We start from the raw sequence: 26,478 nt of genomic DNA, 5'->3' as shown, positions 1-26,478 counted from the left end.
ACTTGGGGTTTTCCTCAGGCTGAATTCCGAGCTGAATTCCGAGCGAGGGACTGAGGGACGGCGGCAACTGAGGCGGCGGCGAGGATCCGCGTCGAGCCGGGGGCGGCTCCGCGGTGGTGGTGCCGAGCGGCGGGGCAGCGCGTGCAAAAGGGAGGAGCGCGAGACAGCGGAGGAGGAGGAGGCCGGCATGTCCGGGCAGCAGCAGCAGCAGCAGCAGCAACTCCCGGCGACGGCTCCTCAAGCCCCCCCGCCGCCCCCTCCTCCGCCCGCTATCGCCGCCACCACCACAACAGCCGCCGCCGCCTCAGTTGCCGCCGTCCCTCAGTCCCTCGCTCTGCTGCCTCCTCCCACCCCCAAAGCTTGGAGGTTCCCCAGCAAGGGGGAGGGAAAAAACTTTCACTTTTGTGCGTCCCTCCCGGCGTGACGCTGCGCGCTGACGTCACGGGGCGGGGCTTTAATGGTGGTGTGCCGCGAGATTTTTTTTCAGTAAACAGGTGTGCCGTTGCCCAAAAACGTTTGGGAAACACTGGACTAGACAACAACAGCACCACGTTCAGAAATGTCCTGCATAAGGATTATTGCATCTTCAGTGTAATGTGGGGACAGTATGATGGGCCGCCCACAAATTCTCTATAAAGGGCACCAACAGTTAAGAAAGGAATCTCCTGCCAATGTGCATTTACTGAAAATCGTGCCAGATGAGTCAGTAGTAACCAGGTTTGGATTTTATTCCATTTCAGTTTTTCACAATGCACATAAAGATCAGGATAATATAGAAGAGACACGGCAAAATCATTTCCCCCCTATGCGTCCTCTAGCCATTTGCACCATTCCTGTCAGCTGCAATGAAAGGACATGGAACAGAATGTCAATGTTAAGGGGAATACTTAGTCCCACTTTGTTTCTTGTAGTTTTCCTGTTGAGAAACCTCAAGAGAGTGAATCACTGTTGTCCAGTAGATGTTTGCAAAAAGAAAAAAGGAAAAGCCAGAAATAAATGAAGGGGAGAACTACTCAGGTTAAGAACTTAATTCTTCTGGAGGTCTGTTCTTAACCTGAAACAGTTCTTAACCTGAAGCACCACTTTAGCTAATGGGGCCTCCTGCTGCAGCTGTGCCGCCGCCGTGCGATTGCTGTTCTCATCCTGAAGCAAAGTTCTTAACCCGAGGTACTATTTCTGGGCTAGCGAAGTCTGTAACCTGAAGTGTATGTAACCCGAGGTATTAGCAGGGTGGCTTGTCCCATTTTGCCACGTACGGTGAAATGGGAATTGCCACCTCCTGTCTCCCTCCCGCTGCCGTGCTCCAGACCCCACCACTTCCACACCCCAGCTCTTGCCAAACTCGGGTGAGAGCTAGGCATTACAAAGCCACTCGCCTTCTCTGTCTGGGATGGGGAAGCTGAGCAGCAACATGGCACACACAAACCCCCTGTTTCTCACTGGTTGGATGGAGGCAATCTGGTGTTGGCAGCAGTGGCAGGGGGGTGGAGCACCACCTCTTGCACTTCCACTGCCTGAGGTGGGTGCTTCACCCTACCTCATGTGTGGGCTGGCTCAGCTAATATTATCATTTATGTGTAGCTGATTCTTTCATTGAAATATTCATCAGTCATTGATTGTCTCATCAAGTGACATCTTCAATGTGTGAGTAAACTATAGCAGAATAAGCAGGACTTTTACTGATTAGACCAGGCTTCCTCAAACTCAGCCCTCCAGATGTTTTTGGCCTACAACTCCCATGATCCCTAGCTAGCATGACCAGTGGTCAGGGATGATGGGAATTGTAGTCTCAAAACACCTGGAGGGCTGAGTTTGAGGAAGCCTGGAATAGACTGTGTCCTTAAATTTAAGAGATAAAAGTAGGAACTGGTTTGTTTGTTTATTGATTTGTTTATGTTGTGTCCTTAGACTAGTGTTTCCCAAACTTGTATCTCCAGCTGTTTTTAGACTACAGCTCCTATAATCCCTGCTAGCTATGGATGATGGGAGTTGTAGTCCAAAAACAGCAGGAGATCCAAGTTTGGCGAACGCTGCATTAGACCATCACAAAACAAAAGTTTAGCACTATGAAAGCAACACAAGATAACACCAACAGATGTTCACTTAGTCTACAACATAAACTGAAAAGTCTGAACAATCCTGACAAGAAGCAACATTTTCTCTTCAGAATGTTGTTCTTTTATCTGCTTTCATTTAGTTCTCTGTTCATCAGTCAATGTTTGTCCATCACGCCCAATCTGAAAGGCAGCATCTCTCCAGAGACTTGGGTAGATATTTCGCACCAACTGCTACGTGATCCTTCCATCTGGAGATGTCAAGGGTTCAGCGTGTAACTTCTGCATGAAACTGCTTCTGCTGTTACCAAGTTCCGGCACCTCTCCCCCCCCCCCTTAGAAAAATAGCACTGCAAATAATAAATGTGATACTTCTAAAGCGCACAAACTGTATTTTCTAATATCAGAATTATTGCCTTCCTTGGAAATGCCTAATTAAAATTTTGACACATACCTTGCCATACCTAGAAGCTGACTGAACTCTTTATGCAAGAATACCACCGAGTTCTGCTTTCTGCTCTATGCGCAATCTGCTCTCATTCAACATACCGCTAACCTTGGCGGGGGGGGGGTTGGGGGACTCAGATGGGAAATATTTTAAATATGCAAAAGAAATTTGAAGACAAGGGACCAGCTCTGCTGTCTTTTACACGGTAGTTCTAAAGTTTTTCAAGATTACAACATTCAAGCAGCATGGGTCTCTAGACACAGCAGCTCAGTGAAGCATAGTAGGATAGCAATATAAAGATAAAACATCCAGCTTAATTAATTTTTAATTTCCTACATTCCCAAATTAGGAGTAAAAACTGATTAAATATCTTCCATTTTCTTGAAAGCTTTTTTAAAAAAGTGCTCTAAAGACCTATGAATTCAACCGCGGTTTTTGTAATTTAGGGGAACTTCTACATCCACGTTCTTTTTTTCTCAAAAAAAAAATTAACAGGAGTAAAATAAATGGATTTAACATGAATTGCTCTGTTAAGATGTGTACACGAATGGCTGACTGAACATTAAGATTCATAAGAGATGAACGTAAAAGAAAAAATGAATCCTTTGTATCCAAGTCTGTAATTATGTGAATGGGGATGATGTTAATGAAGCAAAGGAAAAAATGAGACACAAATTGACCTTTCCAGAACATAAGGGAGGGAAAATGCAATAGGTCTCCCTCATAAACTGCACGTTTCTGCTGGTTTTATAATTTCACTAATATGAATAAAAGTGCGCACTCACACTCTCTCTCTCTATATATATCTGAACACTATATGGGGGTGGAAGTAGTTGATCTTTTTATTCTCTACTGTAGCGTTGCCATATTTCAAAATGTAAAAACCAGGACACCCCAAAAATGCCCCAAAACTGTGATTTATTTATTTTTACTGACTTGTCTAATATTCAGGACAAAATGCCACATTTCAGAAATTCCCCCTGGACATCAAGTCTGCCTTTGAAATCCCATTAATGTCTGGGATTCTCCAGATGTATGGCAGCCCTACACTACTGTAATGGCAGAATGACCTGGTAGTAATCCTTCGCTGGCAAAGGAAAGCTGAACTACAATTATGGAAAAGATAAGACTATTGATCCAAGCTATAACTAAGTTTTAATCATTGTGGACCAGATGTTCCTTATTTCTCACCCGGAAATTAATCTAGTATACATAGCACCTGAACAAACTGTGTATATACACACATGAACGAACACACTGGCTGACATAATTACAACATCCTTCCAAAACCTGGTCCCCTCCAGTTATTTTGAACTACACTCTCATTTATCCCAGACAGCATGGCCAACGGACAGAGTTGATGTGAGCGCCAACCCGAAACTTCCAGTGGACACCAGGTTGGGAAAATCTGCATTACAATACTTTCTTCCACATTGGGCCCCAAGTGCCCACCCCCTCTTTAACTGTAATTGACCGTGATGGGCAAGGATCAAGTTCGCTTGTGCTTTGTAACCCCTTTCTAGTCATCCTGTCCACATTTTGCATCTCTCCTTGCCTTAATTAGGGACAAGGGTGGCGCTGTGGGTTAAACCACAGAGCCTAGGACTTGCCAATCAAAAGGTCGGCGGTTCAAATCCCCCCGACAGGGTGAGCTCACGTTGCTCGGTCCCTGCTCCTGCCAACCTAGCAGTTCAAAAGCACATCAAAGTGCAAGTAGATCAATAGGTACCGCTCCAGCGGGAAGGTAAACGGCATTTCCATGCGCTGCTCTGGTTTGCCAGAAGCGGCTTAGTCCTGCTGGCCACATGACCCGGAAGCTGTACGCCGGCTCCCTCAGCCAATAAAGCGAGATGAGCACCACAACCCCCGAGTCAGCCACAACTAGACCTAATGGTCAGGGGTCCCTTTACCTTTACCTTGCCTTAATTGCTTATGGCTTAATTGCCATTTGGAAGGGGGTTTCCATTGCCCAAACGGAAATCCTTGCGCTAATGGAAGTATTTTGCTGGATACTGTCTCTGGCCACCATATTTTGGCATCAAAATAAAACTAGAAAGTTATCCCAATTAGAATTGTCAGGATTCAGCTTTCCTTGCCAGGAAGGTTAAGGTTGGCATCTCTCATCATACTCAACAGAGAGCATGGGGCAAATGACCTAATGGAAGTAGCAGAAACTGAATGATGGCAACATATATTACATCTGTGGTTGTCCAACATACAGAACTAGTGGGAATATTTTGGCATGAGGGTGAGGCCTGGTTAGACATTTAAACCCAGAGGAATGCAAGATACCCACCCCATTTGACACCCTAATGTTATAGTTTGAGTGTCAAGATATACCACCCACTGGCAACTTCCTAAAAGAACAAACAAGAAGCAGAGTAATACAAAACACAGTTTATGTAAAAATAATTGTAACAATGCTTCGCATAGGAGCCAACTGGCCTCCAGTTGTGTCCATTTTCTAAGAGAACATGTACACTATTAAAGTAAACTTACAGCATGACTTCATAGAACTTAATTCTTATCTATACCCATGTTTCAGTATTAAAATGAGCTTTTTCATCACTTAGAAATCTGAAGAATTGAGCAATCTATAAAGGTACATAAATAAATTTAGCAAGACATCAAGACACTTACTACTCAAGCTATAGTTACAGACACGAAAAGAATAAGGTAATTCCTTTCAATGAGCCAAATGAGTTTCCAAAATATGAAGGTATATTTTGTTCTTAGTGTGGCATTCACTGGGACAAACATGCGAACAGCATTCCAAAAGATGGATGAGAAAGGTGACCCATTGCCAAATTATTTTCTGAAATAATTCTCCCCTGCTTTTTTAACATCTGCAAACTGAAGTAAACTTGGGGCGCGCCAGCTTTTGTCAACTAAAATTAACAACTAAAAATGAGATGTAGCATTAATTTTCACCAGTCAATTATCATCCCTCTAACAGTGAACTCTGCTGGTGAGTGCTAACAGGTTTTAAGCTGAAACAGAGCCACTGGGAAACAAAAGGAGGCATCAGCATGCTCAGGAAGGTGGGGGAAATCCCAAGGTTTGCAGAGGTACAAAAATTGTTTTTAAACCTAAGGGTCAAATCCCTACCCCGCCACAAAAAGAAGAAGAATCAGTCCATAGATGACTTAGCATGCCCAGTAGCCATGGAATATTCTGTGTCAATTGGAAAGGGAAACTGGTAAACGGGAGAGTCAAATGATCATGGCTGGCTGGCTCCCAGAACTGTTAGAGCAGATACACTGCAAGATTTTGCTGCAGGTCCCACCTGTCATTCAATAACAGCAGAGGTTTCACATCTTAGCATGCAATGCATATGCCTTTTTCTAAATGTTCTCTGTGCTATATAGTAGGAGCTGCAGTAGGGAGAGTAAAGGATGCATTACATTTTTAGAGTTCACTCTTTTAGCAGCTGGGGATGCTAAGTTCTGAGATGTCAGCCTATGCCAAAACAGAAGAAGAGGGATGAGGAAACTGGGGCCCTCCAGATGTTACTGAACTCCAGCTCTGATCTGCTCCAGAGATCAGGGTTGTTAGGTACTATACTCCAGTAAAATCTGGATGATCCCAGGTGTCTCACCCCTGCAAGAAAGCTAGATCCAGTTAGACAAGGAGGGATAACTTCCATGTTCCGATACGACCAACTTCATTCTCACTATATGTATAATATTATAATAATTAAGTACTGTAATGAAAATAGCATTTTATGCAGTAAAATATTTTGCAGTCATTAACTACTATTGCTATAGCAAACATATTAATTCCAAACCAACATTATAACAAGAGCGCCATATTATGGTTCCACTGAAATCAAGACACTTGTAACAGCACAGATTCTGGCCAATCATTTTAAAGCTTTGTTGCAAAATATACAATAACTATTTGGTAAGCAAACAACTGTCAAATCAGGATGAGTAACAGCCCATCCACACATCATTATTTTATGACTAAGCCTACTGTACGTGGAGCTGAGTGAATAAAATATTTTCGTAATAAACTATAGTATATTTCACAACATGTTTTTTTCCTTCTTCCAGAAGGGCCAGTAAGAATATATAAAAATCTTATTCAAATTTAATAAAAACTATATAAAATCTATATCATATTTTGCCTTAGTAAATCTAGCCGTATTATTTTGGCGTTGAGTTCTACCATGTTAAAATGTTGGTCGGGACCCAAAGAATCACACTAGCTCTGGACTTGTAAAGGGGCTCTGGGAATGGACTTCTCAAACCACAGCCTTCACGCCATGTTGCAAATTGCGTCTGATGCTGTTAAGGCTTCCAAAACTGGTTTGGGATATGGAAACGAGGTCCACTGTTCAAGGGGTTGAGGACAAAGAAGTCTAACTGGGCCAAGCTCTTTAGCACGCCTATGTAGATCTTTGGATCCCAGCTTTTGTTTATAGGAGTGGGGAACCTGTTGCCTTCCAGATGCTGTTGGATCCCAGTTGTCATCAGTCCCATCCAGCATGGCCAACGCTCATGGACAGCGCCACAGATTCCCCAATCCTGGTTTACACCAATATATTATTAACTACATATGACACTAACTTTGCTTCCACTAGGTATTTATTTCTAGAGTGGAAGTCCTATTATTAGGTGCAGCTTACATCTAAAAAAAAAGTAAAACATGATTGTCAAAATATTGTAAAATACAAGAGATGAAGACAAAGGCACATATAGATTGTCATCAGTCATAACACATTCCTCTGAAAACGGAATAACTTCTGAGATTTGTAAACAGTTTGTTCTCATGCTTTTAAAGTGAGGTTAGTGCTGACTCCGTTACGGCAATGTTCACAGTTTTATCAGAATTTGAGATTAGGAATGACAAAGTGTACAGTCATTTATACAGTATAAAGACCTTCATTTGTATCTGACGCATTTGAGGTTATAAAGAAACTGAATTATATTATATAGAGGGGGGAAACCTGAATACAAAACTCTGCAACACTTGATTCAGTTACAATTCACCGTTGTGAAAATGTGTACTAACTGAACTTCAAACAGTTCTCTGCAGTGTGCTTTTCTTCCTGCAGAGAATTCTTCAAGAAGAACGGCATCTTCATTTTGTCCACACTGGGAGATAGTTCTTAGCATACTTCTCGACATAACAACTGATTAGAGGAATGTGCTGTTTCTTTCATGAATATCCTTCAGGCATCATATATTCTCTCACATCTGTGTTGTTTAATTCAAAAGTTTGGGGAGCCTAAGATGATCACCTTCCTTTAGATCTTCTATCGCAAATGTCCCTTATGCTTTTGGTTAGCTGCTTTGTGAATACTTTGTATATTCTTCCACAGTAAGTGTGCTGTGTCTTTTGTAGCTCCAGTTCAAGGGGTAGCAACAAGGCATGTACCAAGTCATCACCAAATGAATACTGGGGGAAAGAGGAAATTATAAATGCTGTATTAACAAGTCACAGTTAGCAACACAACCCAAACAGTACTGCTTTGGCCAAAACAATTCTAAAACGGCTTTCCATTGTTGCACTAAATATTCAGTTTTACAAAAGTCTCCCTATATACGAGTCGTACTTAAGGCAAGAACTAGTGAAAAGGTGGCAATATTCTTAACACAGTGTAATACGTAAAGACCTCTGGAAAGTTTGCAATATATTTTGATTACTCAAAACATCCAATTACTGTCAGCTTAAATGAATGCAAAATGGTTTTTGCACAGGAAACAAGCCTCAAAAAAAAAATCAACGTAACTATTCAGGCAAACAAATCTGAAAATGAATGTCAGGCACCTAAATTAATGGGTTAATTTACATGATCACATGCCTGCCACATTGTAGCTTTGGCCTGAAATGTGTATAATTATCTCAGTATGACATTCTTTAAAATAATATATGGCTCTTATTGAGTTGAAACAGTAGAAAAAGAGTAATCTATAGTACCATTAAAGATGGGGCAGCTTCATTAAACTGAATTATGTACAAGCATACACAGTATTTAATGGAAACCTGAAGTAAAAACAGTCATTAATCCAGAGTTACAGGTTATTTTACTACATTAGAAACCAAGTAATATGCTAACTTAACATTTCAAAATAAAATAATTTTGCTAATCTTGCTGGCATCAGGTCAGTATTGATCTACATCTTTTCTATGTGTTATGCATAAACAAAAACTGATCATAAATAAAGCTGAGAGATTTTCTTTTCTTAATATTTTTCTGGCAATACTCAAAGGAACAAAGAAATTGTATTTTTATGAGACCACATTTTCTTTCGGTGTAGTGCATTCTAAGGCCCCCAATAGTACTTTTCTTCATTTTTATACCTATATGACAACATGCAACAAAGCACCATTAAAATATACTATTGATCTTTGAAGGTTATATACAAGATAGGATGAACATTAAAATAAGCAACATTGCTACGTTTTACAGCTCTTCAGTGAGTATGCTGATATACTGATAAATAGTTTATTAGAAACCTTATTTGCAGAACAAGAAAGCTGAACACTTATGCCAAGCATGAAAGACTTGCACGTGCATTTATATATTACAAACTGCACAAATTAAAGTAACTAAATTATACAGATATGAGACAGGAATAAGAGTTTGGAGAGAGAATAAAATGGAGCTTTCCAGTATCGAAGCACTGCTTACTAATTTCAACAATAAAATGGGAACAGAAGAATTGTCTAAGGCACTTCTGGTAACGCCTCCATTGTGGTTTCTCAGTGAACTTCTGGAAACTACCAGCATTTACCAAAGCAATATACCAAACTGAACTTCTGTTTATTTTTTAATACAGTTAACAACATTTATATATCACTTGACTGAGGTAAAACCTCTAAGCAGTTTACAAGAAATATTAAAATTATCAATAAAGAACAGTTGAGAACAAATAGAAATTATTATTTTTTAAAAAATTAACAGTAAAAGAGATAAAAACACAATGACATCTATATGTCTGGATAGGCTTGCTTTAGCAAAAATGTTTTAACCAGGCACCAAACAGAGTACAGTCGTACCTTGGAAGTCAAACAGAATCCATTCCGGAAGTCCATTAGACTTCCAAACATTCGGAAACCAAAGTGCAGCTTCTGATTGGCTGCAGGAAAATCCTGCAGCCAATTGGAAGCCGTGGAAGCCCCATCGGACATTCCAAAAATAGTTCGCAAACCGGAACAGTCACTTCCGGGTTTGCGGCTTTCGGGAGCCAAAACGTTCGAGAACTAAACTGTTCGAAAACCAAGGTACGACTGTACAGCAAAGAGGCCTGTGTGTGATGTCAGTAGACAGTGACTTCCAAGTCATAGGTGACACCACACTAAAAGACTGATTTCTTATAACTGCAGAATGAGAATTATGAGCCACCTGAAACAGTTCAAGTTCCTTAGATCAAAGTGGTCAAGCAGGCATATATGGGGAAAGGAGATGCTGCCATGTTTTAGAGCCCAATGTTGTGCTTCATCATGCTGAAGTTTAAATTCAAGCTTAGCACCATTCAGGATTGCACCCAAAGGTTGCAACCCTTAAGGCCACAGGGGGTCTCTCTCCCCTTTTGCAGCTACTGGAAGCCAATATGTTCAAAACCTAAATCAATAGACTCCGAACTTCAAGAAGTCCACAATATCGCTTTCTTTCCAAACTTAGATCTAACTTTATGTACTTATGCTACTCTTAGATAGCAAGACCTTTTATAGAAAGCGCTCCTGAAACTTCAGTATAAAGTTCTCAAAATGTGCACTTTGCAGGTTAGTTAATAATTATTGGTCAAATGAAGTTTGAGGACCTGGTTACGTTCATATTAACTGGAAAGTTAAAAAGGGAGATGCATAAAAAAAGGACAGAGTAAGATTTCAAACATTTGTTCTTAATTCTAGAAGTTAACAATAGTAGAGATGTCAATTCATATACCAGATTGGAGATTAAAAAGCTTACATTTCTTATTGCATCGTACACAGCTCGAAAAGCTGGCTGTTTATCATCATGGTAAACCCCTCTGTTTCCGTGGAGGATGAATATTCCTTCTTGATCGACCTGCTGACAGTTGCTTCCATAAATACAGTGGTCAGGCCGATAGTTCCATTGGCAAGGAAAAACAAAAAGGCTTTCTGTGCAAAAACAACAACATTGCAGTGATTACAGGCAAACCATTAATTAGTTTCAAGTTCCTTTTTAACTTTTGGTGGCTTATACAACAGAAGACAATAGTAATCATACAATGATATCTACCTGTTTGTGAAATGAAACATCTGGTTTCTTTTCTCCCCTCCCTCCAACCCTCAACTCTCCAGAAATTGGGGTATATGGGGGCCTGTGAGGGTGGAAGAGAGGAGAGGCCCACTCATACTATGATGGATCTCTCTCAATATTTTAATTAAATATAATGTATAAAACACTAACAAGCCAGCCATGCATACAGTCACTTTACCCTTATTAATCTGATTTCTACTAGCCAACTGTAATTTCACTAAATGTATTCAGACTTATTCAAAAGATGGAAGATCTTACTTTAGAGATCAAGCTATCCCAACTATTCATTTGTATGCCACCTTTCTGCCAAGACACCAAATTTCAATACATTGGTATAAAATACTCTCGGACCTACTTCAGAAGCTGATGCCAGGGTCCACAGCTCTTACACAACCCCAGGGAAAGTGGGGCTACCCCAACAGTCACCTCAGGCTGTTGACGTTCCTTTTCAGAAGGTGTTGGTTATGTGTTCCTTTGGCCTGGATTTCTTGGCTTCTGACTTCCCTTGGGGCACATAGGTCTTAAGGAGCCCCAAGGGAAATGTGATTTTAACACAACTCTAGGTAGTGGGCAAGTCAACAAAAAATGGCACAGAATACTACATCCATGTCACTGGAGCCCCAAAATGAACTTGTCTGTACAATGTTTCAAGAACTACCATATTAACCGAAGCCTAACCCATGTTGAAAGCTCTCTGGAGCTCAACAAACGCTCTCTATTTATCAAATAGTTTCCCAGCCCTTGTTTTCACTCAGTCACATGAAAGAAAGTAAATTAGAAATAAGTGAAATTCTGTGGGGAAATCCTGGCTTATATCGTGAACCAGAAATGACCGAGATTCCAATTAGCCCCACTCCAATTCAAATGAGATCTCAACCACACAAGCAAAACCACACCAAATCGGTTTCTTGGGTAGAATTTGATAGCAGCCATTCTACAGCAGCTGTAGTACAAAGTCAAACTGAAACTTGGTTAGTATGGAAGTGCTCTTACAGAAAAAGCTCATAGGAGATTAATTTCAAATAAAGATGTTCTGTGACGAGATGAGAAGGCATAGGGAAAATAACCAGACACATTTTGAGGAGGAACCATACCCATCTCTATTGCGTGATAGCAGTAGCATATGGATAGGCAAGATTCAAAGGGCATTCTAAAACAAAGCAGCTTACCTGGATTATGAAAAAACATAATGTTCAGAAGATCCTGATCGCCCCATGTTATGTTCAACTTATATTTTTTCAGCAACGGCATCAGAATTTCTTCCCACCGTAACCGTGCTGTGGTCATATCATTCTTCAACATCAAAGACAAATGACCAGTATTAGAGCCAAGACTGGAATATAATAGGTTTTGACATCTATCTTTTGGAACTCTGTTTTAATTAAGAGCCACTTTACGCAATCTCTCCAGTCCCTTTTAGGATTTAACTTATGGTTTGAAGGCAAAGTAGGCTGCCACCTTGCTAAAGCTATGCAGATCTGGGTCTGGTCAGTGCCTGGATGAGTGACAGCCTGGGAACCATGTACATAGTGCCTTGGGTTCTGGGATGAAATAAATAAGGAAATAAATAAGTTAAAGGCGTTCACATTTAGGCAGACTTTGAGGCTTGGTTGACCACTCACCTGCCTTTGTGTGTTTCATTTCTCTATACAAGATGATAATAATAAAAAAAGATTCAGCTTTACAACGTGCTCCTGGAAATTTACTTAATGGGCTATTGTAATGCACTTTATATGTTCTGCCCATAGCTGTCAACATTTCCCTTTTTTAAAAGGAAATCCCCTTATTCCGAATAGGATTCCTCGCAAGAAAAGGGAAATGTTGACAGCTATGGTTTGTTATGTACTGAAGTTCTCACCCTGGGCCAGCAGGGGGATACTGTAGATAGTTATGCAAATAAGGGATCGAAAGTGACGTTCAGTGATTGGATAGTTTTAGAAAAATGTTACAGTTACATTGTACTGGAGCTCTATATAAGCAGGCTGACTGAACTGTTCAGTTCAGTTCTGTCCTGGCCTGTGAATAAACAAGAGCTGTTTGAAGAATCGCTGTGTTGTCTGATATGTTCACCCACAACTTAACAATGGTTCTGCCCCATAAGAAGCTGCAACCGGTGCAGAATGTGGCAGCCGCTGTACTGACAGGTGCCACGGACCAGATGCACATTACACCAGTCTAAAAGGGTAGATACACTGCTTGCCAGTTTGCTTCTGGGTCCAATTCAAGGTGCTCTTATTATAAAAAATATAAAAATCTTAGATGGCTTTGGCCTCAAATATTTGAAGGAATGTCTCCACCGATATTGACTTGATAGTTTTGGTAGGCTTGGAAAGCCCTGCTTTCAGCAGCAGCACCAATTGTGGTTGAAGGGTCAGTGGCCCATGGAAGGGCCTTTTCAGCAGTAGCCCCTAGATTACAGAATGCCCTTCCCTCCAAGGTGCATCCTGCCCTGGCTTATAGCTTTAATCAGTAAGTCAAGATGCACCTTTTTGTCCAGGTTTTTGGAAGTGTGGGACGAGGTGGCATTTTAGTTTCCTCCATGCCTACTATTATGCACAGCTGCTGATTTTACTGTGATTTTGAGGTTCTGGTTTTTTTAATAATAATAAAAATCACATAAATCACCCTAGGACCTTTGGTTCAAGGGCAGGTAATAAGAACACTAAATACATGGGTAAATGAATAAATGTGACATACATACCAAGACTAGCTAAATTCAGTTTTAAAACTGTGATTATTATTTTTTAAAGTCAACAAGCCTCAGCTACTACAGTTCATATCTGTGGCTAATCATACAAAACAAGGAACAAATTCATTCAGCTGCTGCAAGAAACCCAGAGATACTAGGGCTAATGAACAGAAAGACAAGAAGGATACGGAATATAAATAGTGAAATGGCAAGAAATAAGAATGCAGTACTCTCTTTTGTGGCATTCAAATGTTTTTTAGTAAAGACTATTTTTCAAATAAAAGCGAATACCATTTGTGGTTGTTAGTCACTGATACTAACATAGCCCTTTGCTTTGGGTATGATGTGTAAACAAAATAGTGCTTAGTTTGTATTCCGATAAAATAAAATAGTTTTAGGTAAAATATTCAGAATTAATGTCTCCTTTCTGTTCTCACAGGTGTTCCCTGTGCTCCTTAATCAGGCAGGTGTAAAGGAGCAGATGACAGCACATGGTTGGAAAGCGTATTTTCCTCCCCTCCAGGAACCCTTCTCTGGCAACATATGAAATGTGTCTGAACAGGCAGAGCTGTGTTTTTCTTGTTTAAAAATCAAGGAATTCTTGTTTGGGGTTTCCTTTTTCAAACTAGCCAACTCTAAGCCTAGCAGGAAAACACAGCCTCTCCCTGGAAGGAAGAATGAAGCTAAGTGCAGTACAGCACCTTTCATGCAATTACATGAGTGGGTTTTTAAGAAGTAAATGCCTAGTGTAGAAGGCCTGATCCAGATCAGACCTTGGCTTGTAGGGTAAGAAGGTCTTAGCTCTTTGTACCCACAATACAGATTGGGGGATTCACACTTGCTGTTTGTATTGGAAGAAAAGTTTCAAATGGTGTGAATGGGAGTTCTGCCCCGATCTGGATTGGGGTGCGATGGGGGCAAATTAGGCGTCCTCTTACCCCATCCACCAGGGTCATGATCCACAATGGGTCACCTGTGCCTGCTATTTCCTTTTTTAAATGGTTCCACATCCAGTTCAACCCTGATATTTGGTTCTCCTTTAGGGCTACATAAATAGCACTTCCTATTCAAGACAGTTCTCCTGCAAAGCTTTACTCAGTGTAGGCCCATTAAAATTAACAAACACGACTAAGTTAGGTGCGTTAATTTCAATGGAGCTACTCGGAGTGAAACATAGCTGAACACCATCCTTAAAGTTTTAAAGTTTGCACTGTGAACACCAAAGCAACTCTGAGCAGACCACAAAATCATTTTAAGAGCACTTTTCAAGCACACCAAGCAAACAAATACAATGGCTATCAATTCTCCATGGTTGAAACAATGGAAAGGCAAAACCCATGACATTTTCAAGGGTGACTATTTCGGTCAGAGTTTCCCAAACTTGGGGGTCTCCAGCTGTTTTTGGACTACAATTCCCACCACCCCTGACTAGCTAGGGATGATGGGAGTTGTAGTTCAAAAAGCAGCTGGAGACACACATTTGGGAAACCCTGAGTGAAGTGATAACGATGAGACTGGAGGGCTATACTAAATTTTCTGCAAATGTGGCAAATGTGTCTGTCAAACAAGAACAGAGTGCCCCATTTGCCACCAGTGCATTGCTTCCCATAAGCAAAAAATCCCTGCAAAACTGTTAGGTACACCACCGATTTTAATATTTATCCCAGGGTCTCTGAGTATTCTTTTAATAATGTCAAGAGCTGCAGTAGAGCAGCAGTTAATATAATTTTTCTAGTTTAAACATGGGCTTATGTGCAGGTTATATGAACTGATTAAACAAGAGGCTTTAAGAACAACATGCACTAAAGCAAGCAGTGTTTTTACAGAAGTGGGAAGGTTGTAGTAAGCAGTGTAGCAGCGCCACCTTCTGGTTAGATCAGCATCTACACTACAATAGACTGTTCCCATAATTTCTTTAGCAGGATAGTAATTCACAGTAAGAAGACAGATACCATGTTCTATCTGAGAGGCATGTGAAGAAATGCCATAAGGAAGAAGCTGCAGGAAAGATCCTATCTTGAAAACCAGGAATAAACCAAAAGGCTTCCATTAGGGAAAATTAAGCAGGATGATCTTCCTTGCAGGATGAGGAAAAACAACGTATGGGGAAATTGGGAGGTCAGTGAAACTGCATTCATTCGGTGGAGAGAGTAAGCTGACCCTGGAAATGAGAGAACCAAAAGACGTACCTTGAAATGTTTTCTTCTTATGCGGGTCATATTCATTAACATTACTCCAGAATTGATTCCAGTCTTTCCATAATACGGGTGCCTGGCAAAACGGTTATACCACCCGATGCGAGGTTCTTCGTGTTCAGGTGCCATTGCAGCAATTTGAGTGGAATTGAATTTTTTCAAGAAGGACCAAATATCATCAACAGGTCTTAGGAACAAGATGTCCGTGTCAACATAGAGCAGAGAGTCCACATCTTTGAGGATTAACTGTGAAGGAAATGGGTTTTTAGAAAGAGGGTTTAAGTCAAACCCTAACCATGCTACGACTCATCTTGACCAATAAGCCACTGAGGAAGATCAGTATCAATAGCAGTATCGATTCTTCACCAATAGACAAACTTCTCTCTATGCTGCAGCTAGACTGTTGGAGGGGACATATTAGCACCAGCACATAACTCCAGTGCTCAAAAGCTTGCGCTGGCTGTTCATACACTACAAGGCCAGGTATTAATTTATAAGGCCCTTGACAATTTGCATCCAGGATACCTAAAGAACCACTCGATCCCTTATATTCCTGCCTCATTGCTGAGGTCTTTGGGGGAGTCACTGTTTGTGGCGTCACATGACACAGAGGCATGTCTCCTGGACACAAGGAGCTGTGCAGTCAGGATTGTAGATTGTAGACCCAGTTTTAAGGAATTCCCTTCTACCTGAGGTCAGACAGGACCCCTTCCCTGCTGAACTACTGAAGTCTATTTTATTCCAGCAGGTATTTTGATTGAATTCTGATTTAATAATTTCAACTGATTTTTATTTTCATTGTGTTGAATCCCTTGTACGCCACTTGGGAGAGACAACAGTAATTACCGTATTTTTCGCTCTATAACACGCACCAGACCATAACACGCACATAGTTTTTAGAGGAGGAAAAAAATATTCTAAACGAAATAGTGGATATATGATTTTTGTGGTTCATGCTGTGGCCACAGACATGTGATCTGACAGTGAGTTTGGAGTAGCCCAATGCAAAAATCCTGAGGATCCATGTGGATCCATGCTTTGTAACCACAGAGAAGGGAAGGAAGGGGAACCATGGATCCTCTGCTCACGACTGCAGCAGATCCCCCCCGCCACCCGCAGGCATTCGCTCCCTAACACGCACAGACATTTCCCCTTACTTTCTAGGAGGAAAAAAGTGAGTGTTATGGTGCAAAAAATAGGGTAAGTGACATGATTGATTTTAATTTATATCCCACCCAGGGCTTTTTTTTCAGCTGGAACTCCCTGGAACTCAGATGAGCACCATTGCTATTCTAAGAGAATGGTGAGTTCTGGCAATACTTCTTTCTAGAAAAATAGAACTGATCCCACTCAGAGCAATAATAAAACTTGAAAAGTCATCAACAACTAAAAACAGTATTAAATTATTATTATTATTATTATTATTATTATTATTATTATTATTATTATTATCAAAAGTTTAAAATATTCTAAAACACATTCTAAAAAACTGAGATCCCAGGACTGCCAAGAACAGTATCTTTCAGTCATCAAATGCAACTTCGGCAGCCAAGGCTATTTCTGTGCCAAAAAGCAGACTGAAATTAATCTAGATCAGGGAGGTCCAACTTTCCCTACCAATTGGGACGCAAGAGAACTTCAACATGGAGCCCACCAGCCATACAATGCCTTATCATGTGGGGAGGGGGACAAGGCCAAAATTTGACACCCGGCCCTCACACCACCTTCCCAAATGTGGATAAGGAAGGTGCTGGGCTCTAGGACCCTGTTAGAGCCCTCACACCTCCTTCCCAAAGCCCAGCAACTCGCTTACCTGGCTTTGGGAAGGCAGCACAAGTGTGAAGACATCAAATGTTGCCAAGGGACCACCCTGTTCTAATCTAGATAATCTACTTCCTCTAGTTGTGGCTGTAGCTGGCTTGGCCACAACCTTCTCCATCACCTTGCCCAGGAAAGGAATATTAGAGACCGGATGGTAATTTCCAAAACCTCTGGATCCAGGGAGTGCTTCTTCAATATGGGTTGCACCAGCAGCTATTTCAAGTCACTCGGGTACCCATGTGAGGTACTGACCACTCCCTGGACCCATCCAGTCCATCCCCTTCTATTAAGATTTTAGGTAAAGGTAAAGGACCCCAGTCCAGTCAAGGGCGACTATGGGGTTCTGGCACTCCTCTCGCTTTCAGATTGAGGGAGCCAGCTTTTGTCTGCAGACAGCTGTCCGGGTCATGTGGGCAGGGGGACATGGGTGGCGTTGTGGTCTAAACCACTGAGCCTCTTGGGCTTGCCGATCGGAAAGTCAGCAGTTCAAATCCCTGCAACGGGGTGAGCTCCCGTTGCTCTGTCCCAGCTCCTGCCAACCTAGCAGTTCAGGCATGCCAGTGCAAATAAATGGGTACTGCTGTGGTGGGAAGGTAAACGGCATTTCCATGCGCTCTGGCTTCCAGCATGGTGTTCCGTTGCGCCAGAAACAGTTTAGTGATGCGGGCCACATGACCCAGAAAGCTGACTGTGGACAAACGCTGGCTCCCTCGGCCTGAAAGCGAGATGAGTGCCACATCCCATAGTCGCCTCTGACTGGACTTAACCATCCAGTTGTCCTTTACCCTTACCTCTTTTTTTTATTAAGATTTTACTAGCTATGATAGCCAGGGATCAAAAGGATGTGTTGTGTAAACAAATACAAACAAACAGCCTATAATTATTTTTTCACATCTGTGAATTGACTGCGCAGCATAGAAAATAAGAGTCTAATAATGTAAGCAGGTTCAGCTGGTGATTCACCACAGGCTAAAATTTAGTGCTACCCATGGGCTAAAAACATGGATATATTTTTTTATGTTGTTAAATTAAATGGCGACGTTTTAATGATATTTTCTCATTTTAGGGTATTTTATACTGCTAGAGATTTTAGAACTTTTTGTGTTTTATTGCTTTTAATTTTGGAAGCTGCTAGGAGCTCCTAGCATAAATAGAGAAGTGCACTTTTCTGAAGTCCTATTCAGGCTTCCTAAAGTGGTATCCGTGGAGGGGCTGCGTAAGTTAGTCCCGAGGGAACTGCAAGCATGTACAGCTGAATGCCTTTACAGCAGCCAAAGCAAAACGGAGCAATGGCAATAGGAATGTGATCGCCGAGAGGGATTAGCAATATGTAATTAAAGTCTTTGCCCCCCCACCAAAGTGGCTTGAAAAGAATAAAATGTTTTTGTAGCTTGGGGTGTCAATGCAGATGTATAAAAGAGTAGAATGATTAGTGGGTATGTACCACACATGCTATCCACCCCCTTAACGCCTGGACCATATGGTCGGTTACCATTTAAGAGATACAGGGAAGAGGCTTCAGGCAGGGTACCAGCTTATATGGCGATACAAAGCCCACCTGGCTTGCCTATGGAGAAAAACACCATGTGTTCTAACCTAGCGAGAGAGCAAGAAGTAGGCGAGATTGCGGGAATACAAAAGATACAGTGGAAAACACTGGGGTTAGAGAAAGGAACAGCTGAATTTCCATCAGAGCCTAGGACTCCATGGTCACCAGCGGGGCTCTGGCTTCCTAGCAGCGCCGGCATCGTTGATTTGGGTGCGGATAAAATTTAAGACAAACAGAACCAGATCAATCTGCTTCCTGCTGCAGGCTCCAATCTGGCTCCGCATTCCCTCTGCTCTGATAAAGTTAAAAGTTACATATTTTGCCACAGCCACCATCACTTACTGGCAAGAAAAGCCTCTGAGATGCACACGGCTTGAACAGTTTCTTCCATTCAGCTGCATTCTCAGCTGGAAACGAGATGGGGTATAAAGTATAATTAAATTTTCCTTGATACGCCAAACCATCAAGCTGGGGAAAAGAAATTACAAAATTTTATTAAAGTCATACAACAAGAATAATTTTTTTTAAAAAAATCACAAGCAACTCTCCAGCTTGAGAGGCACCCTAAGTTTCAGAGTGGTCTCAGCACATACTACTGTACTTCCCAATCTGGATATAAAACAGCAAAAAAAAAAAACAAAACAGAGTCAAGTACCATATTTTTCGCCCTATAGGACACACTTTCCCCCTTCCAAAAATGAAGGGGAAATGTGTGTGCGTCCTATGGGGCGAATGCAGGCTTTCGCTGAAGCTTGGAGAGTGAGAGGGGTCGGTGCGCACCGACCCCTCTCGCTCTCCAAGCTTCAGGAACACATCCGCAGCCTAGGCAGCCCTGCGGGAGGTCCCGCAGGGCTGTCTAGGCTGCGGATAGCAGCCTGCTTCCCAGAGCGTTGGGCGCCCTGAAAGCAGAACGCCCGGTGCTTCGGGAACACATCCGCAGCCTAGGCAGCCCTGCGGGAGTTCCCGCAGGGCTCCCCACGCTGCGGATAGCAGCCTGCCGCCCGGCGCGATGGGCGCCCTGAAGCAGAGCGCCCTGCCCGCTGGGCAGACATCCGCAGCGTGTTGAAGCCCTGCGGGAGTTCCCTGCAGGGCTCCCCAGGCTGTGGATAGCAGCCTGCCGCCTGGCGTGAAGGACGCCCTGAAGCAGAGTGCTCTGCCCGCTGGGCACACATCCGCAGCGTGTTGAAACCCTGCGGGAGTTCCCCGCAGGGCTCCCCACGCTGTGGTTAGCAGCCTGCCGCCCGGCACGCCCCGCGCGCCGGACAGACATCGGCCAGCCCCACAAGCTCGGGGGACAGCAAGGAGGCGCAGCGCCGCCATCCCGCTGTTCCTCGACCTGGTTTGGTTTCCCTGACCTGGTTTTGGGGGGGAAATAAAGGGGGGGAAATTCCTATATTTCCCCCCCCCAAAAAAAAAAACAACTAGGTGCGTCCTATGGGACGAAAAATATGGTAAATCAAATTGGATAAAGCAGGGATGGGCCTTCCTTATATTATTAGATTCCCAGGAGACATAGAAGCCTCTCCCTCTATGCAGGTGGACAAGAGAGGTCCTCCCTCACAATCCACCCCACATAGGAGCACCACCATTGCCCAACCTCTATCTGTGTTCAGATGGCAGAGGGCAAAAAGGCAGTCTCTACAACCGACAGAGCCAAAACATTTCTCTTCTCCCAACGTGTGGGGCAGGAATATGCCTGTCAGTTTGCATTTCTCAGTATAGAAAGTATTGACCATTCTGATGTGTAGAGATCTTTCCTATTCTAATTAATTCAAGAGGGTTCTGGAAGCTTCTCTGTGTGAAAGAAACAAGCAGAAGGTTCATTATGTTTGAGTTATTCCTTCAGAGAAGCTGAGTATGGCTGGTTTAAACTGGTTCTCTTATCTCTTCTAATTAAGTTCATGTTGACTATAAATATAGGCCAGAAGGAGCCTGGTTTCACTTTCACTTTCTCTTTCTATCTCTTTTCCTTCTAGTGTTCTGTGCATACTGTATTTTCTGTGTATAACACGCCCCCATGTATAAGACACCCCCTATTTTAGGGGACTCAAATTTTAAAAAATGGGGGGGGAGAGATGGCACAAACTTGTTGAGCTTTTTAGGGGGAAGATTGCCCAGAGTTGTTGAGCTTCTTTTGGGGAGGATTGCCCACCCACACATGCCGATAAATCTGCCTCTCGTCTGTCCCATCACCGGCAGAAGCTGCCAATCGCCCGCCCAAATGCCTCAGTGTTGGCCAATCAACACCACCCATTGACATAATAACCAATAACACGGACAATAGCAGCTGACAGCCACGGCAACAACCAATCAAATGTCCACCCTATGCACTACCCATGTATAAGACGACCCCCACTTTTTGGCACGAATTTTTTTAAAAGCAAACAAACCAGTCTTATACACGGAAAAGTACGGTAGTATGCTTAGTGTTAAGGTTTAGACTTTGTAAGTTTAAGTTAAGTCTGCTGCAACTGGATTTCTTATGGACAGGGTCAATCCTGAATGGATTGGATTTGTGACCATTATGCTCATTTGCCTTCAGTAGCAGTAAAGCTCTGCTAGATGAAGTATAATTGCCTCTGGTCTATTTTTTGGGAATCCTACAACGTGTTTAAGTTTTTGCTCTGCTAACTATACGTTGGGAGTTCTGCTCTGGATCAATATTGGGTAGAATTTCATGACAATGCCTGCCCTTGAAATGGCATACACTTCTTTCTTCTCCAGCTGCCCCAGATTCTCACACTCCTGCCCTCACTTGGACTGTTGCAAAGTATAGCAACAGTAACGATGCCCAATCAAAACCCTGGAAATAGGTGATAAGGAATACTTACTATTTCTCTGAACTCGGTGTGTAATGGGTCCTCTGCAAAAATATGAAAGTGCAGGGGTGTGATGCTAAAAATAATGGCTGATTTCAACATGGTAACCGTCTCTTCCAACCTTTCGCCACAGGCTACTACGGCCAGGTGCATCTTCTCCAAAGGTTGCTTTTTCACAAAATCATATCTAAGGAAAAACAAGAAGAAGAAATAGTTGCAGGTGAAACCAACATAAACATGTTTACACTGTAGCATTTTAATGAGAAGATTTATGCGTGCAGGTGGCACATGTTTTATGTTGAACATGCTTAAAAATCTAATATATTGTTTATTATTTGAGTGGAGTATACCTCCGGGTATATGGTAGTATATAAATTCAATAAAGAAGTGGTGCCAAAGAAGGACAGAACTTTTTTTATGTATGCCACAACAGCAGCAAGAATACTTATTGCAAAGTAGAGTGGTGCCCCGCAAGACGAATGCCTCACAAGACGGAAAACTCGCTAGACGAAAGAGTTTTCCGTTTTGGAGGTGCTTCGCAAAACGAATCTCCTATGGGCTTGCTTCGCAAGACGAAAATCTTGTGAACCGACCCCTCTCGCTCTCCAGGCTTCAGGGATAGCCGCCTGAAGCCTTTGGAGTGCAGCGGGAACTCGCGCTGCGCTCCGAAGGCTTCGGGTACCTTTTGCTGAAGCCGGGAGAGCAAGACTCTCCCGGCTTCAGCAGAGAGGGAGAGCTGCACAGCGCCCCTTCAGCAAAGCGGGAAGAGAAATGGAAGGGGCTCCGTTTCTCCTCCCGCTTCGCTGAAGGGGTGCTGAGCAGAGAGGGGGAGAAAATTTTTTTCTTGTTCTCCCCCTCTAAAACAAGGTGCGTCCTATGGTCGGGTGTGTCCTATAGAGCAAAAAATACGGTAACACACTGGCAACAAGAAGAGCACACGTTAACAGGAGCAAGTGCAGTTTGCTCTCATTTTACACATAAAAGAGCAGTTAAGCTAAGTAGTGCCTTGATCCTGTTCATTTCCTTGCTACTCACATCCCAACCCTGCCTGCGTTGCATGCCAGACTCCTTCCTGTTAAAGATGCTACTGCCCCAAATAAAGGGAAACCTGGAAAGTTCACTGGAGTGGCAAGGATAGGGCTAACAGGATAACTTAGGCTGGATCTAGACACGTCAAAGAAGCAATTCAGGTAAATGCATTGCAAACTCATACAGGGAAATCCGGCAGGGAAAGACTAGACTCCACAGCGCCATCTGGTGTCACAGTGTTATATCGCATAAACAACGCGTATAAAAAGCACTTTTTCTTTACCAATCTAGCTGAGTCCCAAGATGAAGCATTGAATAAATATTATATGGTTATGTCCTCTGATCCACTCCTTTTGCTGTATCTGCTGCACTCCAAATAGGTCAAATATAGGACGTACAACAAAGGCTTGGTCAAAGGATAATATTTCATCTTGCAGTATCACCTGCACTTTGAAGGAAATAGTATCCATAGGAAGCCATAACTCTCAAAGCTGCCTTTCGAAAAGCTATTCTACTCATTCCCCACCCCTGCATACTGCTACTTCCAGGGAGAAACATATTTTAACCTTTAAAACAGAGTAAACAACCGAAATCAATGAAACAGTTCATAATATAACACAGTGAGACAGCAGGACCAAACAACAGTGTTTTATAGATTAGAGCTGTATGCATGGGTTGCTCCCCTTACACCCCCCATGTTCATCTGCAAATAAGCAGGTGTAACATCCCCCCCCCCCCATGGTGATATCCAACCCAGTCGTACTAAGAATAGACCCACTAAAACTTAATGGGCTTAAGTTACTTAAGCCTATGATATCAGTGATTTTGCTCTAAGTATGACTGATGTTGGATAGTATCCCTCAGTCTGAAGTGTGCACTTCTCACAAGGAAACGGACACTGTAGTGGGCTGCCTTTGAAATTTCCAACCATTTGGGTAAGTCACGAGACTCCTCTCAGCTATTTATTTATTTGTGTGTGTATGTGTGTGTACAGTGGTGCCTCGCAAGACGAAATTAATTCGTTCCGCAAGTTTTTTCTTCTTGCGAGTTTTTCGTCTTGCGATGCACGGTTTCCCATAGGAATGCATTGAAAATCAATTAATGCGTTCCTATGGAAACCGCCTTCAGACCAGGTCCGGGGACAGTCTGTCCCCCGACCTCTTCTGAAGGCTGGGGGGGGGACAAGGGCTTTTCTTCCCACCCCCAGCATTTTAAAAAACCCCGGGACAGCGGAGGACTTCTCCGCTGTCCGGGGCGATCTTAAAATGCTGGCGGGCGGCATTTTAAAATCGCCCGGGACAGCGGAGGACTTCTTCGCTGTCTGGGGCGATGTAAAAGCCCCTCGGAAGGCAGGCAGGGGGGACAAAGACTTTTGCCCCCCGCCCGCCTTCAGAAGAGGTCCTGGACCTCTTCTGAAGGCGGGCGGGGGGCGAAAGTCTTTGCTCCCCACCGCCTGCCTTCCAAAGCCGTCCGGGACAGCGGAGAAACGTGCTGCCTTTCTCCGCTCTCCCGGGAAGGCAGGCAGGGGGGAGCAAAGACTTTTGCCCCCCGCCCGCCTTCAGAAGAGGTCCTGGACCTCTTCTGAAGGCGGGCGGGGGGCGAAAGTCTTTGCCCCCCCCGCCTGCCTTCAAAAGCCGTCCGGGACAGCGGAGAAACGCGCTGCCTTTCTCCGCTCTCCCGGGAAGGCAGGCAGGGGGGAGCAAAGACTTTCGCCCCCCGCCCGCCTTCAGAAGAGGTCCAGGAGCGTGCTCTGCCGTGCTCTCAAAATTATTAGTCTTTATTATTCTACTAATCAAACAGTAAGGACAAACACCATTTTGTACTGTAACTATCGCTCTTGCTTATGTAACGTTCTGGACATTTATATTCCAATCTTGTGTGTGTTCCCTTGCAAGTAAATCCTACTTTGTTCAATGAAGCATGCACATGATTACAACCTTTGAACCAGACTGCGCAGTACACATAGTTTTGTGATTCCCCCCTCACCTGCCCCACAATTCTGTTTTGACAAGGTTACAAGACTGCACGGATGTAGGACTCACAAACAGCAGCTTAGCTTACTTGCCATGACTTTTTATGTCCTCCCTACCAATTCTTCAGGCCCACTAGCAAGCACAGAGGGCTTCAGATATAGGACGTTGCCTTGTGTGGAAATACCAGGAGAACAGGTGCTTGATCAGTCACTCCTCTCCCACTGGGAACGGGGGAAGAGTTCTTGTACCCTTTTCTCCCAAACAGACCCTTCTCCACACAAGATTTCCCACAGCAAGTCACCTACAGCACCTTTGCATTTAAAAAAAGTTAGGGAAAGCAACCACCAAAGTAAAGGCAAGCTTCAGTTTGACTCTTCACTCGCAAGTCACGTTGCTTAGTATCCATGGGCATAGCTAGGATTTATGGTATGTTAGGCGGGCACAAAACCCACATGTCATCATTCTCTGTCTGGCTCTGTCTATCGCTGAGTTGGGTTGCCAGTTGCATCACTAGAATGCGCCACAACATCACCCAGTAACTTCAGTGAGCATTGCAATTTCAAATACAGTGGTACCTTGGTTGTCGAACTTACATCAGTTCCGGGAGTCCATTCAACTCCTGGAACAGTTCAAAAACCAAGGTGTGGCTTCTGATTGGTTGCAGGAGCTTCTTGCACTCAATCGGAAGCTGCAGAAGCCATGTTGGACGTTCAGCTTCCAAAAAACGTTCACAAACCGGAACACTCACTTCCGGGTTTGCAGCGTTTGGGAGGCAAAATGTCCAAATGCCAAGGCGTTCGACAACCAAGGTACGACTGTATTCTGATTATTTCTACTTTTGTTATGTATTTTTATTTATTTACTTGATTTGATGGGGGAGGTAGCTGCCTCCTTCTGCAACACCCTGGTTAGTATCTCTGTACGGTCGTACCTTGGTTGTCAAAAGCCTTGGGACTTGGACATTTTGGCTCCTGAATGCCGCAAACCTAGAAGTGAGTGTTCCGGTTTGTGAACGTTTTTTGGAAGCCAAACGTCCGACGTGGCTTCTGCGGCTTCCGACTGAGTGCGGGAAGCTCCTGCAGCCAATTGGAAACCGCGCCTTGGTTTTTGAACCGTTTTGTGAGTCAAATGGATTAAGTTTGACAACCAAGGTATGACTGTATATGTAAAGAGAAGAGCAGCAGAAATCTACCTCTACGACTCTGGTGCAAGACCCAAAGTTTGGGATCATAATCCTAGGTTGCATAAAGGTTCGATTTAGTTGCAAACCAGCATGTTTTAACATGCCTGCTTGTTCAAGAAGTGTATATGAATTTCAAAACGAGAAACATGTTTTATTTAATGAGTTAGATCATGACTGAAATCTAGTAAGACTGTGAGTGCTAGAAAGTGAGGGGGGAACCAAACTTTTTATAACTGCTTCAACACTTTTTAATATACTCAAGTATGTATGATTATACCTAAAATTAGCTAATTGAGCAATCAAATCTCTGTCAAAGCCTACCTACGAGCAGCTTCCCCAAAGCAGTTCCTTCCACAAACATCAGAGGGCAGCATCCAATAGGAATTCCAATAGGATACAGACACATTCTTACACCTAACAGGATAAGACAGAAACAACCCTGTATGAATGTTACTTGTTTTATTCAGCGGTTGCAATGGAGC

The 26,478-nt window shown here is 43.1% G+C and overlaps 1 protein-coding gene across 4 annotated transcripts in view; it reads right to left on the bottom strand.

Annotated features, from left to right (window-relative positions):
- Positions 1 to 4,884: 4,884 nt before the first annotated feature.
- The window catches only part of GXYLT1 (glucoside xylosyltransferase 1), a 31,507-nt gene continuing 9,913 nt past the window's right edge, over positions 4,885 to 26,478 (bottom strand). For 3 of the 4 annotated variants that reach the window (XM_083463666.1, XM_083463663.1, XM_083463665.1), the window contains 7 exons: positions 26,318 to 26,410; positions 21,824 to 21,998; positions 19,335 to 19,460; positions 15,617 to 15,868; positions 11,908 to 12,031; positions 10,424 to 10,596; positions 4,885 to 7,905 (listed from right to left, as the gene is read on the bottom strand). In XM_083463666.1, the coding sequence (XP_083319792.1) occupies positions 7,744 to 7,905; positions 10,424 to 10,596; positions 11,908 to 12,031; positions 15,617 to 15,868; positions 19,335 to 19,460; positions 21,824 to 21,998; positions 26,318 to 26,370 (1,065 nt within the window). In that variant the 5' untranslated portion in view covers positions 26,371 to 26,410 and the 3' untranslated portion in view covers positions 4,885 to 7,743. The remainder of the gene's footprint in view (positions 7,906 to 10,423; positions 10,597 to 11,907; positions 12,032 to 15,616; positions 15,869 to 19,334; positions 19,461 to 21,823; positions 21,999 to 26,317; positions 26,411 to 26,478) is intronic. The other variant, XM_083463664.1, reaches the window with a different exon arrangement.

The sequence above is a fragment of the Podarcis liolepis genome (genome assembly GCF_965112155.1).
Source record: "Podarcis liolepis genome assembly, chromosome: 10".
Taxonomy (NCBI): domain Eukaryota; kingdom Metazoa; phylum Chordata; class Lepidosauria; order Squamata; family Lacertidae; genus Podarcis; species Podarcis liolepis.
Note: the sequence above shows the minus strand (reverse complement) of the source record. Positions and strands in the feature narration are given on the sequence as shown.